Genomic DNA, 16,678 nt, shown 5'->3' with positions numbered 1-16,678 from the left:
TAACTAATTAATGGATCTCTCAAAACAGTTAATGCAATACAAAAAAACTACATCCAAACAAAAACCCTCCTTATACATTAAGAGCAGTATGAAGTCTTATCTATGAGAGCTACCGCTCTCTCAGAATAATTAGTATGGAAAATACACTAATACAGTAACGTTCAAGGCAACTTCATTAAAATGTAATGCTGAGGCGAACGAAAACACAGTGTTTATGAAACGAATAAAGCGTTGTTCACCAAAAGCCTTAGTGGATGAGTAAACGAGCATATCAATTAGAAAGGGACGAACATCAACTTAAATGGAGATGGAACTTTGGCTCAAAATCGAACGGCCTTATTTTAAACTTTTCTTTGCTTTCACCATATTCAATGAATTTTCAGTGAATCAAAAGCTAGGTAACGCCGCGTAAAGTTAAGTTACGAATTTATTTCGTTCTGGCACCCCTCTCTATTGTCAAAGTATTTTTGGTCGAAATAATTACCAGCGATAATAAGAAATGAGTAAAGACCTTTGGGAAAGAGGGCATTTTATTTTTTTTAAAAAATAACATAAAAAAGTGTGAACGTTTTGTCCAACACATTAAAATATGTTACGGGTCCAGAATAGTAGGTTCTTAACAGGATAGGGGTTCGTCGCATTACCAGTCTATAGAAGAACTCAATCAAACCTGTTTTAATCCTTCCCTATAGTGTTACCGATATAAACCAGGCAGCTTGCATGGTCATATTCGGAAAGATGATAAATTCAAACTAACAACTTTCGAAAATATATATGTAGATTAAAATTGGATCATTGAGACAATATACAGAATCCAAAGTTATACCAGGAGTTCATAATAACCCCCCGACGTAGATTAAACAGTAAAATTCAGCCAATTAAACCTCTATACGTCATAAACCTACTAAGTACTGGAAAAACAACAAGTTTGAATTCGACAATTTTCCTATCTCTGTTGTTTAAAGCCGATGACGAAGTTAAAGTAATTAAAGACGCAAATGAAGATCCAGGACTAGGGTAAGAAAATTACGGTAATTTCGGAAAATGGTAAATTACGCGGTGATACAACAGTATATAGTGTCCCAAGAGTCTTCTCTGAAAATGCGCGGAGCTTCCGTTAATACGATTTAGAATGGAGAAATTTAATGGATTGTTACTGTTGTGTTCATTACTATAAGAGTTGCTTATATGTACATGACACTGCACGGTTAAAAGTCAAGGTATAAGTTTTAATGGTATTTACAATGATTACATAGAATATTACGAGAGGCGCGATTACAATCCTTCTGCCGGTTGATTACCCGACAGGCGTTTATATACCAGTCCTTATCATGTTTACAGTAATAGATAAGGTAGGCCTAGTAGGTCAGTTAGTTTTTTATTACATCGAAACATAACATCAATTTTTCTTTTTATAAGCCTAATCTTTCTATGGGTTTGCGTGTTCGCACTGATCGCCGCGAAGTTGTTTCGTCTGGACTTGGTGCCGCTATGTTTTTCTGTTGCGTCATCTCGTGGTCGGGCGTTCTTGTTGTTGTTGCTGTTGTTCGATTAGTTCCTGTTGGTGTGTCGTTATTTTCGATTGACGTCGGCGTTGGAATCCAGACAGTTTCAGGTGCTCTTTGTTGTGATTGGTCTTGGGTCACATCGTCCTTTTTGCGTTCCACTTCCGGATTGGTCCATCTCCTCCTAATTTGATTTTGGTGCCTACGCAGAATCTGTTGTCTGTGCTCCACTTGGTATAACTTGTTACCCATGCGCTTGTCTATGATACCGGGAATACATCTAGGTCCTCTAGCATAATTTCTTACGTAGACTAGGTCTGCTTTAGCGTACATGGTGGGATTTGTGACGTTATACTCGGATGTCTCAGATTGCTTCTTTGGTAGACATAGGTCAAGAACGGTCGTGATATTCCTTCCCAACATTAATTCGGATGGTGATTTCCCACACGTAAGAGGAGTCCGCCTGTGCCTCATGAGTATGCGAGCCAATTTTTCGTCAAGTGAACCTTCTTTGGTGCTTTTCAATCCTTCATCCACTATGTCCTTTGCTGTCTTGTGTCCGAAGGATAGTTTTTCTAGCGATGTTTTCACAGTACGAACGTTTCGCTCAGCTAGTCCATTTGATTGTGGGTGATAAGGCGGTGATGTGAGATGCTTTATGCCGTTATTGATGGTAAACGCTTTGAATTGTTCGCTGGTGAAACATGTGGCATTATCCGTGACCAGAGTGTTGATTATACCGAAGCGAGCCATTTTCGATCTGAGTGAGCGAATGACGCAGTCAGTTGAAGTAGATGAAACGATATCTACCTCTATCCATTTGGTGAACGCGTCGACTGTTATCAGCAAGTATTTATTATCAATGGGTCCAGCGAAGTCACAATGGACTCGGTACCACGGTGTTGAAACGGTGGGCCATGGTGAAAATTCTTTCGCTGGTTCCGGTGTCTTGGATTGGCATGCATCACACAGCTTTACATGTTTTCCAATATCTTCATAAATTTTAGGCCACCATACTGTAGACCTTGCGAGTGACTTCATCCTTACTACGCCTTGATGGGTGTCGTGTAACTGTTCCATCATTTTAGATCTCAGGCTCTCGGGAATTATGGCTCTTTTTCCCATCATCAATATGCCTTGCATCGTGGCTAGTTCTTCTCGCCGGTTGAAGTATGGTTTCGTTGTGACATCTGCTTTGTTCCATCCTTTTCCTTCTATCGTGTTCTCCATGACTTTCGACAATGTCTTGTCCTTCATTGTCTCACGCCGTATGTCATCTGTCGTTATTGGACCGTTGTCGAACTTATCAATGAGCAATACGTATTCCGTGGGGAGTGGTGGTTCTTGATGTTGTATTGGTAGTGGAAGGCGACTCATGCAATCGGCGTTTGAATTAGAGCTGCCTTTCTTATACTCGATCTGGTAGTCATAAGCTGATAAGGCGAGTGACCACCTCTGCAATCTTGCTGCTGCCATTTGTGGCGTCGGTTTATTCTGGGCTAATAAACTGACCAATGGTTGATGATCGGTGATTAACTTGAATTTGCGGCCCAACAAATAGTCCCGGAATTTCGTCACACCATATATAAGAGATAAGGCTTCTTTTTCTAGTTGAGAATAGTTTTTCTCTGCGTTGGAAGTCGTTCGAGATGCGAAGGCAATGGGACGTTCTTCGCCGTGTGCGTAGTGAGATATGACAGCTCCTATGCCAGTGGGTGACGCATCGCACGCTAGTCGTATCTCTTGGTTGGGATCGAAGTGTACTAGTAGGTTCGATTTGGTTAGGAATTCCTTGGCTTTGGCAAATGTCGACCTCTCCTCTTCGTTCCATCTCCAATCCGTGTCTTTTCGTAGAAGCTCGAATAATGGTGCTAGTTGCGTCGCATAGTTCGGTACGAACTTGGCGTAGTAGTTGATTAAACCCAAGAATGACCTCAGTTCTTCCACATTTTTGGGTTCAGGAGCGTCAGATATTGCCGTCATTTTGTTTGACATTGGATGCAGCCCTTCCTTGTCCAAGTGGTGACCCAGGAAATCAAGGGATGTTTTAGCGAATTGACATTTTTCACGTCTAAGCTTGAGTCCTGCGTCTTTTATGACTTGGAGTATTGAGTCCAATTTCCGTAGATGGTCCCTTTCGTCTGAGCTGCCTATCGCTATGTCATCCTGCATGGGTGTCACATTGTCTTGGTTCCTTAGCAACGCTTCCATGTGCTTTTGGAATATGGCCGATGCTGACGATATACCGTATGGTAAGTAGTTGTACTTGAAAAGCCCTTTTTGAGTATTGATGACAACTAAATCTTTGGATTCGTCGTCCAACTCCAGTTGACTGTATGCATCCCTCATGTCTAACTTCGAGAATATTTTGCATCCCGACAACTTGGTGAATATGTCCTCGGCCTTTGGTAGCGGATACTTTTCCGTCTGGATTTGCTGATTGGCGGTGACTTTAAAGTCGCCGCATATCCTGATTTTGCCATTAGGTTTTAAAATCGGGACGATGGGAGCGGCTGATTGCGCAAACGGTATTGGAGAGATTATCTTCGCTTCTTCCAGTCTTGTTAGTTCTTGGTCGACTTTTTCTTTGTATGCGTATGGTACAGAACGCGCTTTGAAGAACTTTGGTTCCATGTCCGGTTTACGATACAGATGAACTTTTACGTCTTTCAAGTGTCCATATGTACTGGTGTCGAAGACTTCTGCATGTTTGTCTAGTATCGCTTGTAAAGTTTCTTCCGAGCTGGATATGTTCGCTACTACGTCCACTGTATTCGGGAATCCCTTTCCTAATATGGGTAGTGCCGATGACAACCAGTTTCTGCCGCAAAGCGTGGGTCCTTTTCCTTTGTACACTACTATTGGTAGTATGTCTTCATGAATTTGGTACGACGCGTCGACGCTCGTGACGCCTATGACTTCGATGGAGTGTCCAGAGAACGATTTGAGACTTGTGTCGAATTTCTGTAGTGATTCCTTGTCTACTATTCCATCGGCATTCTCGCTTGAGATGAGTGAAAACGCAGAGCCAGTATCGACTTCCATGATGATGCTTTTCTGGTTGATCACGCATTCTATCTTGTACGGCGCAACTGTCCTCGTGTCATTCAACGCAGGCATGTGGTAGATACCTTCCTCGTTCTGATCCAATGGTACTTCTTCGGAGAAGATATGGTGAATTTCGAACGTGTCGTATTCGTTGTCCTGAGGCTCTATATGGTTTGTTTGTGACCAATTTTTGCGCTGGCTGTTTTTGCAGGCTCTTGATAGATGTCCCTTTTTACGGCATGCGTGGCAGGTGGATTCTTTGTATTGGCAATTGACTGCTGCGTGTCCTTGTCCATTACATCTGTAGCATCCGTTGGAATGACTGTTTTCCGTTCTCTTGAAATGACCTTGACCTTCATGTTTTGCTGGCTTCACCTCTTGGTTGGGTGTAGATGGCCGTCTTGATTTGTGATGTCTTGTCTTGTCTTTCTGGAGAGTATGGATATCGCATTTATCTTCTCAGCTCCATCTGCGTACTGCTGGCTCCTCATGGTACTAACATTTTGTGTCGCTTGTTCCATTGTCTGTGCGATGGCAACAGCTTTAGTTAGTGTTAGCTTTTCTTCTGCTAACAGCCTTTTCTGCAGTGAATCGTCCTTGCATCCGCACACCAGTCGATCTCTAAGCATGTCGTCTAATGAGTTGCCGTACATACAAAATTCGCTCATTCTTCTGAGTTCGGAGATGTATTTTGCTATCGTTTCTCCTTGTTGTCGGTCTCTCGAGTTGAACTTATAACGCTCGACGATTTCTGATGGTATAGGATTAAAGTAGTCGTTTAACGCTTTGACTAATTCGGCGTAGGTCTTGTCGGTAGGTTTGGCAGGTCCCACGATATTGCGCAACGTGGCGTACGTTGAGGCTCCAATGACGGTGAGCAACATCGCCCGTTTCTTGTTTTCCTCGGTTACATCATGAGCAATGAAATACTGCCCCAGCCTTTCTGCGTACAGGGTCCAGGACTCGGATCTTTCTTCGAAGGTTCCGAATTGTGCGGTAAGAGACATGTTGTGTTTGTCTTCTTCTGCTCCGTCAGCTGGTACTCCTTTTAGCGGCGGTGATTATAGTCGAGGATCTTCGTTGTGCAAGGGGTTATCGGGATCTCGCCTCCGTCGCCATTATGTTGTGTTCATTACTATAAGAGTTGCTTATATGTACATGACACTGCACGGTTAAAAGTCAAGGTATAAGTTTTAATGGTATTTACAATGATTACATAGAATATTACGAGAGGCGCGATTACAATCCTTCTGCCGGTTGATTACCCGACAGGCGTTTATATACCAGTCCTTATCATGTTTACAGTAATAGATAAGGTAGGCCTAGTAGGTCAGTTAGTTTTTTATTACATCGAAACATAACAGTTACAAACACAGTTTCAGACAATTTAGAGGATCAAATATGGTTATTGTCCAACACATTTAAAATATAAATCCATCTATTCATACATGTGTCTTTTACGTTTATGTACTATCAAATGACACTTCTGCGTACATGCATAGTCACACCGATCACATTTGAAGGGCTTCTCACCACTGTGAATGCGTTCGTGTCTGATTAAACTACTCTTGTGCGTACATTTATATTCACAATGATCACATTTGAAGTGTTTTTCACCACGGTGAATATGTTCATGTTTGATCAAAGAACCCTTGTCCGTGCTGGCATATTCACACCGATCACATTTGAAGTGTTTTTCACCACTGTGAATATGTTCATGTCTGATCAAAGAACCTTTTTTCGTGCTGGAATATTCGCACTGTTCACATTTGAAGGGTTTTTCACTACTGTGAACGAGTTGGTGTCTTAACAAATCGCTCTTCCACGAACTTGCAAAGTTACACTGGTCACATACGAAGGGTTTTTCACCACTGTGTATACGTCCATGTTTGATCAAAGAACCCTTGTGCGTGCTGGCATATTCGCACTGTTCACATTTGAAGGGTTTTTCACCACTGTGAACGCGTTGATGAGCGTTCAAATTATTCTTCCGCGTGAATCCATAGCCACACTGATCACATTTGAACGGTTTTTCACCGCTATGAACGCGTAGATGTCTTATCAAATCGCTCTTCCACGAACTTGCAAAGTTACACTGGTCACATACGAAGGGTTTTTCACCACTGTGAATGCGTTGATGAGTGATCAAAGAACTCTTCTGCGTGGATCCATAGCCACACTGATCACATTTGAACGGTTTTTCACCGCTATGAACGCGTAGATGTACTGTCAAAGCGCACTTCCGCGTACTTGCAAAGTTACACTGGTCACATACGAAGGGTTTTTCACCACTGTGAATGCGTTGATGAATGTTCAGAGAACTCTTCTGTGTGAATCCATAGTCACACTGATCACATTTGAACGGTTTGTCACCGCTATGAATGCGTTTATGTCTGATGAAATCGCACTTATTCTTGCATGTATAGTCACACTGATCACATTTGAAGCGTTTTCCTTCTTTACCCTTTCTATTGCGACGTTGTAGGTCCTTTTTATATTCAGTTGAATATTTAAGCCCCGTTGTACGTTTCTTGTCGAATTTACCTACAGAAAATATAAAAAACCACAATCATATAATTTATAATTTAGCATCAAAAATACAATTATATTCAAGCGAACATCATAAAAAAGGTAATGCGTACGAAAACGCAGTGTTACAGAAAAAAGGAGTGCTGATCAATTAAGGCGTTAACCGATGAGTAAACGAGCATATCAACAAAAAGGGGATGATGATTAACTTAAATAAATGCAAATCCGAAAGGTTGTACTTTTAACTTTTAAATTTATACTTTTCCATAAGTTTTGCAGACCTGTAACATGTCTATAAAAATGGTCAAATTACAGTTTTAAATTAGCAGCTGGATTTCTACTTTTCCATCACTTTTGAGAACCTGTAACATGTCTATAAAAATGGTCAAATTACAGTTTTAAACTAGCAGCTGGTATTTCTACTTTTGCATAGCGTTTGCGGAATTGCGCTGCATATTTCTGCCAGACTAGACAGTTAACAGTTAACAAACAGAAAATGTGAAAACGGCAGTCAATTTGCAATTCTAGAAATGCTATGAATTTTTCCCGTTTTTCGAGCAGCAGAAAATTTAGCCTTAATGTATACATATAACAGCGTGGTAGCGATAAAAAAGCGTGTATGCAGATGAATTACAGCTTAATATTTTTGTAAGGGATGAGTACATGTTGAGAATCCAAAATGAACCTCTCCAAGTCGAGACGCAATTTAGAGGCTATTTTTTAATATTTAAATAAATATAATTGATATTTATTAATTTGATCGTCATTAATTTACCTTAATTCTAGTTAAATCGTTTTAAGAAACTTTATTCCTAAAATCATTTTAAACATAGCTATTGTTGACGTTTGAACTCAAGCGTAAGCCTCTTTAACAATTTTTGGAAATTTAGGGTATATAAGGCGACTCATTCACAATAATTGATAAGAAAACCCGCAATGACCCTGCAAAGCATCTGAAACGCGCCTGCAATGATCCTGCAAAGTATCTGAAACGCGCCTGCAGTGATCCTGCAAAGTATCTGAAACGCGACTGTAATGACCCTGTAAAGTATCTGAAATGCACCTGCAATGATCCTGCGACGTATCTGAAACGCATCTGCAATTATCCTGCTAAGTATCTGAAACACATCTGCAATTATCCTACAAAGTATCTGAAACGCGCCTGCATTGATCCTGCAAAGTATCTGAAACGCGACTGCAATTATCCCACAAAGTATCTGAAACGCGCCTGCAACTACGCTACAAAGTATCTGAAACGCGCCTGCAATTATCCTTCAAAGTATCTGAAACGAGTCTGCAATTATCCAACAAAGTATCTGAAACGCGTCTGCAATTATCCTACAAAGTATCTGAAACGCGCCTGCAACTACCCTACAAAGTATCTGAAACGCGCCTGCAATTATCCAACAAAGTATCTGAAACGCGTCTGCAATTATCCTACAAAGTATCTGAAACGCGCCTGCAACTACCCTACAAAGTATCTGAAACGCGCCTGCAATTATCCAACAAAGTATCTGAAACGCGTCTGCAATTATCCAACAAAGTATCTGAAACGCGTCTGCAATTATCCAACAAAGTATCTGAAACGCGCCTGCAATGACCCTACAAAGTATCTGAAACGCGGCTGCAATGATCCTACAAAGTATCTGAAACGCGGCTGCAATGATCCTACAAAGTATCTGAAACGCGTCTGCAATTATCCAACAAAGTATCTGAAACGCGTCTGCAATTATCCAACAAAGTATCTGAAACGCGCCTGCAATGACCCTACAAAGTATCTGAAACGCGGCTGCAATGATCCTACAAAGTATCTGAAACGCGGCTGCAATGATCCTACAAAGTATCTGAAACACGGCTGCAATGATCCTACAAAGTATCTGAAACGCGGCTGCAATGATCCTACAAAGTATCTGAAACGCGGCTGCAATGATCCTACAAAGTATCTGAAACGCACCTGCAATTATCCTGCAAATTATCTGATATGCACCTGTAATTATCCTGCGAAGTATCTGAAACGCATCTGCATTTATCCTACAAAGTATCTGAAACATGCCTGCACTGATCCTGCAAAATATCTGAAACGCGACTGCAATTATCCCACATAGTATCTGAAAATCACCTGCAATGATGCTGCAAAGTATCTGAAATGCACCTGCATTTATCGTACAGAGTATCTGAAACGCGTCTGAAATTATCCTGAAAAGTATCTGAAACGCGCCTGCAATTATCCTACAAAGTATCTGAAACTCGCCAGCAATTATCCTACAAAGTATCTGAAACTCGCCAGCAATTATCCTACAAAGTATCTGAAACTCGCCTGCAATTATCCTACAAAGTATCTGAAACTCGCCTGCAATTATACTACAAAGCATCTGAAACTCACCTTCAATTATCCTTCAAAGTATCTGAAACGCGCCTGCAATCATCCTGCAAAGTATCTGAAACGCACCTGCAATTATCCTACAGAGTGTCTGAAACGCGCCTGCAATTATCCTACAAAGTATCTGAAACTCGCCTGCAATTATCCTACAAAGTATCTGAAACTCGCCTGCAATTATCCTACAAAGCATCTGAAACTCACCTTCAATTATCCTTCAAAGTATCTGAAACGCGCCTGCAATCATCCTGCAAAGTATCTGAAACGCACCTGCAATTATCCTACAGAGTATCTGAAACGCGTCTGAAATTACCCTACAAAGTATCTGAAATACACCTGCAATGATCTTGCAAAGTATCTGAAACGCACCTGCAATTATTCTACAAAGTATCTATGAGCATCGATTGGAGGCTTTTGGCCCAAGATTAGTTTAAAGTGGAATTAGGTCCAAAATTTGTACACTGATTTTCCGGCAGGGAGTCCGTGTCTCCCACATTCGCGGTTTTCGGAAGATGATAAAAATACATTAGGATTGTAAAGCGATCTCAGAGCATTTAAATGGAATACACTATGAGACTTTATACCGAGAAGGCGGAAATAGTTGCTTAGAAATACGACTTCTCAATCTAGGTACTCAAGACTATAAAAGCATAAAATGACTTACGTGCAATTTCCGAACGAGGCGATGAGGTTTTACCTTCTGGAATCTTTGGAGCGACTTCTTCAAATGTCTCCGAGTTGGACTCGGAACTATTATGTTGAACTGCAATTGGAACTTCGAGTAAATCGCTTTCCATAGAGACGGAGGTCAATTCTGATAGTTCAATTGGGTTACGTTCTACTTTAGGAACACACACTGGCACACTCAATGAGCTCGGATCAACAAACAGTTCCACACTTTGATTTTGTCTATCAGTTTCCTTTGTGCCTGTCAAGGCGATTTTGGATTGGTTATCATCAAGATCGTTTTCTCGGGCTCCTAGCGAATCGCTTTCGACATTTGCATCAAGAGAAAGATCCAAATGTTTTTCGACTTCAACATTCAATTCAGGAGCACGCAATTCCTTCGATTGAGTTGTATTATCTTCAGTGTCCCCCTCTGTCGAGACACTTTGTGATTTAAGAAGAGAGTCGTTACTGTTAATATTGTTCTTAAGAGGTTCTCGTGGCGAATCGCTTTCCGTCTTCGTGTCAGGAGACATTTCGAATTGGTTTTCGACCATAATTTTTGGTGAAGGCGCACATAGAGGCAAACTGTCACTGTAAATCGGTTTAGGGACACACGGACTCGTATTTCGCGTTATAAACCCCATATTTTCAGAATAAATTGAGGTAATTTTAGTTTCCGCGTTTGTATTGTAAACCTCCGCAACATATTGAGGTTCAAAAACAGGCGATTCTTGAATAAAATCTTCTTTGTCCAGAATACCTTGGACACTGTGCATCACAACTGGAAGGGATAACTCCTGGCCATTAATTTCCAAATCATTTCCAACGGGTTCAGGTTTCACGTATAAATTGTTAGCTAATCGATGTATTCCACTTTTCTCCTGCTTTTTAAACAATTAACAATAAATTTCATTCTTAAAGTAATTCTCTTTCACTTTGACTATGAAAATGAAGAATGTTCCATACTATCAGATCTTTGATTCTCCTTTCCAACTCTTTAATAACCCTATTGAGTCTTCCAATTTCGTCAATTTGCTTATTTATCGTTAATGTTGTTTTCACTCTCTCTTTTCCCATTTTTGAAATTAAAACATTACACTAAACAAAATGAGATTCCATTACAAAACAATCTTCGGACTTTCTTTGGCTAAATGTATTTTGAAGGGGCAAGCAAGATAGAGGAGAAACCAATGACACACAAGAAGGGGGATCAGTAACAAAGGTCCTCGTTGGGTTTCTTGGTTAATAAGGAGGGCTGTGTTACCAATCCCCTTAGATTAGAGCCAATCGTGATTGGTGGGTTCACCAATAACCTTAATTATTCACCGACCCATAGAAATGTCGGCGGACCGTTGAATTTTGTTTTTAAAAAGTCCTCACCCCCGAGAGTCCTTAACCCCCCCTTCCCGCCGCGTTTGCTAGAAGGAAAGACGACTTTACAGACCCTTTAATTAAGAGACAACAGGTTCGACAACTTATCCTGTGCATATAAAATTGGCTATGATCCCAAAAGGGTCTCATATTTTTGTGCTCCACCTATGCTTTGAAAAATACCTCCGATTCCAGTTTCCTAACTCGATCATCTCTAGCTTTAACTTCATTGATTAGATCATCTTTGCTCAAGTGATCATAGTTACAATTTTCCTCGTAGTCCATTTCCTAAAAACAAAGGTTCAATAACTATCAGTTTGCCTAAAACGAGGAATATCCCAATAATTTCGCAAATACCTCTTTAATGGCCAACCTTTGAAGATTTACTAAGCTCATTTCGGAATTTTGTAAAGAGAGTTTGTGAGATTGTAAATCTTCCCTAAAATTAAATATTTTTCAAACTGAGGGTAAATCAAAAACGAACAAATAATAAGAAAGGTTTCCCCATACATTGTAGCTTTCGCTATAAAAAGCTAAGAAAAACATGGCAAAGCTTAACTAGTTCAAAAATTGTGAAAATTAACGCTGCAATTTTGTTCAAGAGCTATCTCAGAAACCTTAGTGTGACCAAAGAGGGTAGAAAGAGGGGGAGTAGAAGGCTTGGCTGGAGTGTTCTCGCTTTGAAAATTTACCTCTAAGCTTCCGGTGTTCGCGCGCATCTTTCTCTACCCTCTTATTGGTTGAAATATGATGAACCGGATATTAGGAGGAAAATATAACAAATAAATAAAGAAAAGCGAGAACACCCAAAATGCCTTGCCAAAGCCGCTAGCTTCTACTCCCCCTCTCTCTACCCTCTTTGGTGTGACGTCACCCACGCTATTTGCCCATAAAATATAACAAGTACCAAACATGGCCGCCCACTGCCAAAGTCAATCATGTGACGTTTTACCCATGGTTCATAAAAATCCGGGTTTTTTTAAAAAAAAAAAAAATAGCCCAGCCCACCGGGTTTTATTGGGTTTTTGGGTTTTTGATCTTTAGCATATGCGTGCATGGTAGAAAAAAATGTCATTCAAAAGTAACTTCTTAATAAAAAAAGTCTTAAAATGTTTCATTAAAAATAATAAATATTATTAAATAGTACATTTCAAGTTAAAACAACAAATATCTTAAACTATATTTAAAATGAAATTATTCCACCATTCTGTTGTGTTCAGGTTCTCACGGATTGTAACTGGACTCACTCAAGTTAAAACAATTAGTTAAAATAAACATCAGTACTTTATTCAGGTTAAAATCATACAACCGACTCCTAGTCCCAGCCGTAGCTGTCTGTCTTCCCACGACCCCGTCTCCCCTAGATCCACTTCCACGGTTCAGTTCAGTTCCTTACATTAGCGACCCCTGGTATAGTTTTATAGGGTCACGAAATGGCGCGTACTTTGATCGCGTTATGTTACACATTCAAATTCATCAAAATTGATGATCTTAGTGATGGGTTTTATTAACTGGGTTTTTAGTGGGTTTTTATGGTGGGTAAAACCCAATAAAACCCGCGGGTTTTTTTGGGCTGGGTTTTTAATTCGAACTCTGGTTTTACCAAGCCACTGACGTCACAATTGAGATAGCTCTATTCCTCAACTCCATTTTATGAATACAGCAAAACGCTTCATTCCTAATTACGAGGCCGTCTTCGATACTTTTTTAGTAAGATAGCAGTAAAAATAGCAGTATTCTTTCTAGACTGAAAAGCATTGCCCCAGACACAGAGAAAAAAAGCTATAGCGATGATGGAGAAAATACTATGGACTACTTACGAGGCCTAATTCAGATATTGTGTAATCACGGTATAGATTTACTGTTTAAATTATTCATCATTGCGCAGCGTTATTAGCTCATACTGCTAATATTCATGGCAAGTTTCCGAATTCAGAACTAGCAATGAGGGTAAAATCTCACATGCGCGTCTTTTCAAGGTAGAAAGACAATAAAATAGCTATATTTTGGAAAAGGCGGCAGTTTATTCGGTTGATCATAATAAAAACAGGAACATACCCGCTGATGTTTGTTCTGTAAAGCCCAGTCACGAAGGAATATGCTGAATTATTGTTTAACTAAATCCATGTATTACATTTTCATGTTCATATTACACCATATTTTCCCGGCTCCTTTCCCATGATTACAATTCACTTCTGGTAAAAACCCTATTAATTGTATCATCCTCCTTCTTATCATTCTTTTTTTACGAGTTCCCTATTCTTTACTGTTAATACGATTAGTCGGCACAATGTAGCAATTCATACCATTTTCTCCATCATAGGTTTTGCCACGGATGTGTATTGTAGAAGGAGTAGAGACTAGGCGGCCCTAGACATAAGCGTACTAGTGCTCCGCGCACAATTTTCACGCATACCGAGCCTATGTAAACAATCTCTGACGTCACGTGTTTTAAAGAAGGCGTCGTTTTCTTCTTTCCCGGCTTAATTCTTTGAATATTTTCCATATTATAGTTAATATAAATAGAAATAATAGAAAAAATAAAAATTTAAGTAAAAAAAAAATTTGCAAACGCTTGAGAAACTCCCGTCACTCGGACTCGATACACAAAAGACCGAGGCTTAACCCTCCTGAACGTTCATAGCTCGCGGCCATCATTATTGTTTACATGGGCTCGCCAAGGTTTGGAGGGAGGGTCAAAATTCAAACCCCCTTTTTATGGACAAATAAGGTCGAGCTTTTTTTAGTAGAGGGGAAGCTACGAGTCTCTACTCCTTCTACAATACAGCTCCGTGGTTTTGCTTTCCCGCGTAGGGGAAATACTACTATGTTTACTACTATCCTACTAAAAAATTTCCTACTATGGAAAACGGCCTCTAAAATAGGAATCATTATCATACCTAAGACCATTAAACACAGATGGGCTAGAATGATAAGCTAAAACCCGTATCTTGAAATTTCAGCGCGTATCGTCGCCCCTAGCGGGAGACTCCCGAAACATTTCAAGGCATCTTTGTGACCTTTATTATGTCGTCTGCTCTGTTGAATTTTTATGATTGTACGGTCTAGGCACGGTTAGGTTTTTCCTCTCCGCATTTTCGCCTTTTATGTTCGTTTTCTTAAAGTAATATAAAGGATTAGTTTGGGTATTTAAGATGCCAAGCAAAAGGTGCGTTTTTGGAGTTTGTAAAAATGATCAACGTTATTCTGATAAATTCCATATGAAAGGCATTACTTTCTACACAATACCAAACCCCAAATATCAACTTTCTAAAAGTGAGCTATGGCTTAAGGCTTGTATAGTAATTCTTATACCTATTTAAATAAAAAATATAATTGAAAGTAACTTACATTCAACTAAACACTTTCTCTAACTAAGGTTACGTTCTAACCTAACATAGACTTTCGAGCTTTAACGGGCCTAATGTCGTCTGCTATTTCACGCGCCTGTTTGTTTGATTGGATATAGTTTCAATATTGGTCGCGGCGTGGCGCTAGAGAGACGCTTCCCACAAGGAACCACCCGCCCTTTCCCCATTCCAGTCCATCTGTGTTTAATGGTCTTAGATCATACCTAGCGGCTTATAAATTATTTACTCTCCTTAGTCTGCTAGTATTTTTATTTTTTAAAATAGCAAGAGAGAATTAATTCGTTTCAAGATATATTAGTTTCGATAGGTTTGGATCCATTTCATGCCTTTCTGACATCCAAGTTGCATTATATTCATAACTTACCAGCTTAAACGTTCGACCATAACACGACAATCCTTCACGACATCCATCATACTTTGTACAGTTTCCCTGTTAAGATAACATACGAAACATTTTAATAGTAATAAAAATAGGGCCTTAACTTAGTATCACTAATATACATTCTTACTTACCAGTCAGGGCTGAAAACCGCTGAATGCTGATTGAAGTTTAGAACTTGATTTATGAGCAGTGAACACTTTTCCGGAAAACGCTATTTGAAACAAATTTTTTTTTTACCCCAAATTCTAAAATAGTAGAAATCCTCCTATGCGTCGTCTGCTAAAACATGATTTTAACGACTTTTGGCTTCGGCTAAGACTCTTCGTGGTAAAATAGTGAGTTTCGGCAGAAAATTGTGATGTAAAATTTAAAAATGCGAAAACTCCAATCATAGCCCACTTGATCACGCTGGCTGCACGCGCTCTAGAAGCCCGTCCAAACGATTTTTTTACATGTTAACTCGCGCACGCGGCGCGTCACATGGTTCGGTCTGAACTTTCAAACCCGTCTGGTTTTAACATGGGCGTCCATGGGAGGGGACCAGTTTTATCAACGTTTTGGCCCAAATAGTGCATCCACTAGTTCAAATCTCTTGAATTTTTAATGAGACGTGTATTGAAAAATTTGATATTATCCTGTAAAATTTAAAGTCTTCAGCTATAATGGTTTTTTTAATAAAAAATAAAAATCATCACATAGTCGAGAAATTGAAGGATTAAGGATTTGACCGTTAGCTTATCATCTAGAGGCGGATATACCCTTTTTAAGCAATTTTTAAGAATAGCCCCTGCTCGTATTTTTTTTTTCCGATGTTGTTTGAAAATATGGTGTTAAAATTTTTCGGCGCAAATAAAGAGATGTTTAAAATAAATTGATTTTAAGGGTGGCAGTTTCAACCAAACCTAACCTAACCGAACGTAAATTTGGGCAACTATGTGATGATTTTTTTTTTATAAAAAAAAACTATTATAGCTGAAGACTTTAAATTTTACAGGATAATATCAAACCTTTCAATACACGTCTCATTAAAAATTCAAGAGATTTGAACCAGTGGATGCACTATTTGGGAGAAAATGGTCGATAAAACCATTAGGCTTTACACATGAAGTACGTAACATGTGCCTGAGAGAGCTACACGATATTCTCTAAGCTCCAAGGAAAGAACCTCCCCTTACGCGGAGGGAAATAGTTCAGTAACGCGGCTCCTTCGGATTCATCCGGTCCTTCCGCCTAAAGAACCGATTTACCACGTACCTAAATTCGAGAACTACTAAAATATTCTTTAGATAAAACTATTCACAATGCCAAAGATTATTTGGGAGTAAGGCGTTAAAATGTTATAAAACTTGGTAGCTTTTGCTTGGACTATTTAGGACGCCGTGCATCTGTTTTTTAACGATAGCCGCTGATATCTAGCCAAGGCGTA

General features: G+C 39.7%; 1 protein-coding gene across 7 annotated transcripts in view; it reads right to left on the bottom strand.

Annotated features, from left to right (window-relative positions):
* Positions 1–5,880: 5,880 nt before the first annotated feature.
* LOC149679274 (uncharacterized) overlaps positions 5,881–16,678 on the bottom strand; it is an 11,531-nt gene continuing 733 nt past the window's right edge. For 2 of the 7 annotated variants that reach the window (XM_089834961.1, XM_089834958.1), the window contains exons 2-8: positions 15,384–15,463; positions 15,235–15,300; positions 11,857–11,938; positions 11,683–11,787; positions 11,095–11,226; positions 10,124–11,012; positions 5,881–7,097 (exon numbers count right to left, since the gene is read on the bottom strand). In XM_089834961.1, coding sequence (XP_089691087.1) covers positions 5,992–7,097; positions 10,124–11,012; positions 11,095–11,226; positions 11,683–11,787; positions 11,857–11,938; positions 15,235–15,284 — 2,364 coding nt within the window. In that variant the 5' untranslated portion in view covers positions 15,285–15,300; positions 15,384–15,463 and the 3' untranslated portion in view covers positions 5,881–5,991. Of the gene's footprint in view, positions 7,098–10,123; positions 11,013–11,094; positions 11,227–11,682; positions 11,788–11,856; positions 11,939–13,319; positions 13,707–14,399; positions 14,612–15,234; positions 15,301–15,383; positions 15,808–16,678 lie in introns of those variants that run through there. The other 5 variants (XM_089834960.1, XM_089834959.1, XM_089834962.1 and 2 more) reach the window with 5 other exon arrangements.

The sequence above is a fragment of the Phalangium opilio genome, unplaced genomic scaffold (assembly GCF_054372755.1).
Source record: "Phalangium opilio isolate 3A_F unplaced genomic scaffold, DU_Popi_V2 ptg000041l_1, whole genome shotgun sequence".
Lineage (NCBI taxonomy): Eukaryota > Metazoa > Arthropoda > Arachnida > Opiliones > Phalangiidae > Phalangium > Phalangium opilio.
Note: the sequence above shows the minus strand (reverse complement) of the source record. Positions and strands in the feature narration are given on the sequence as shown.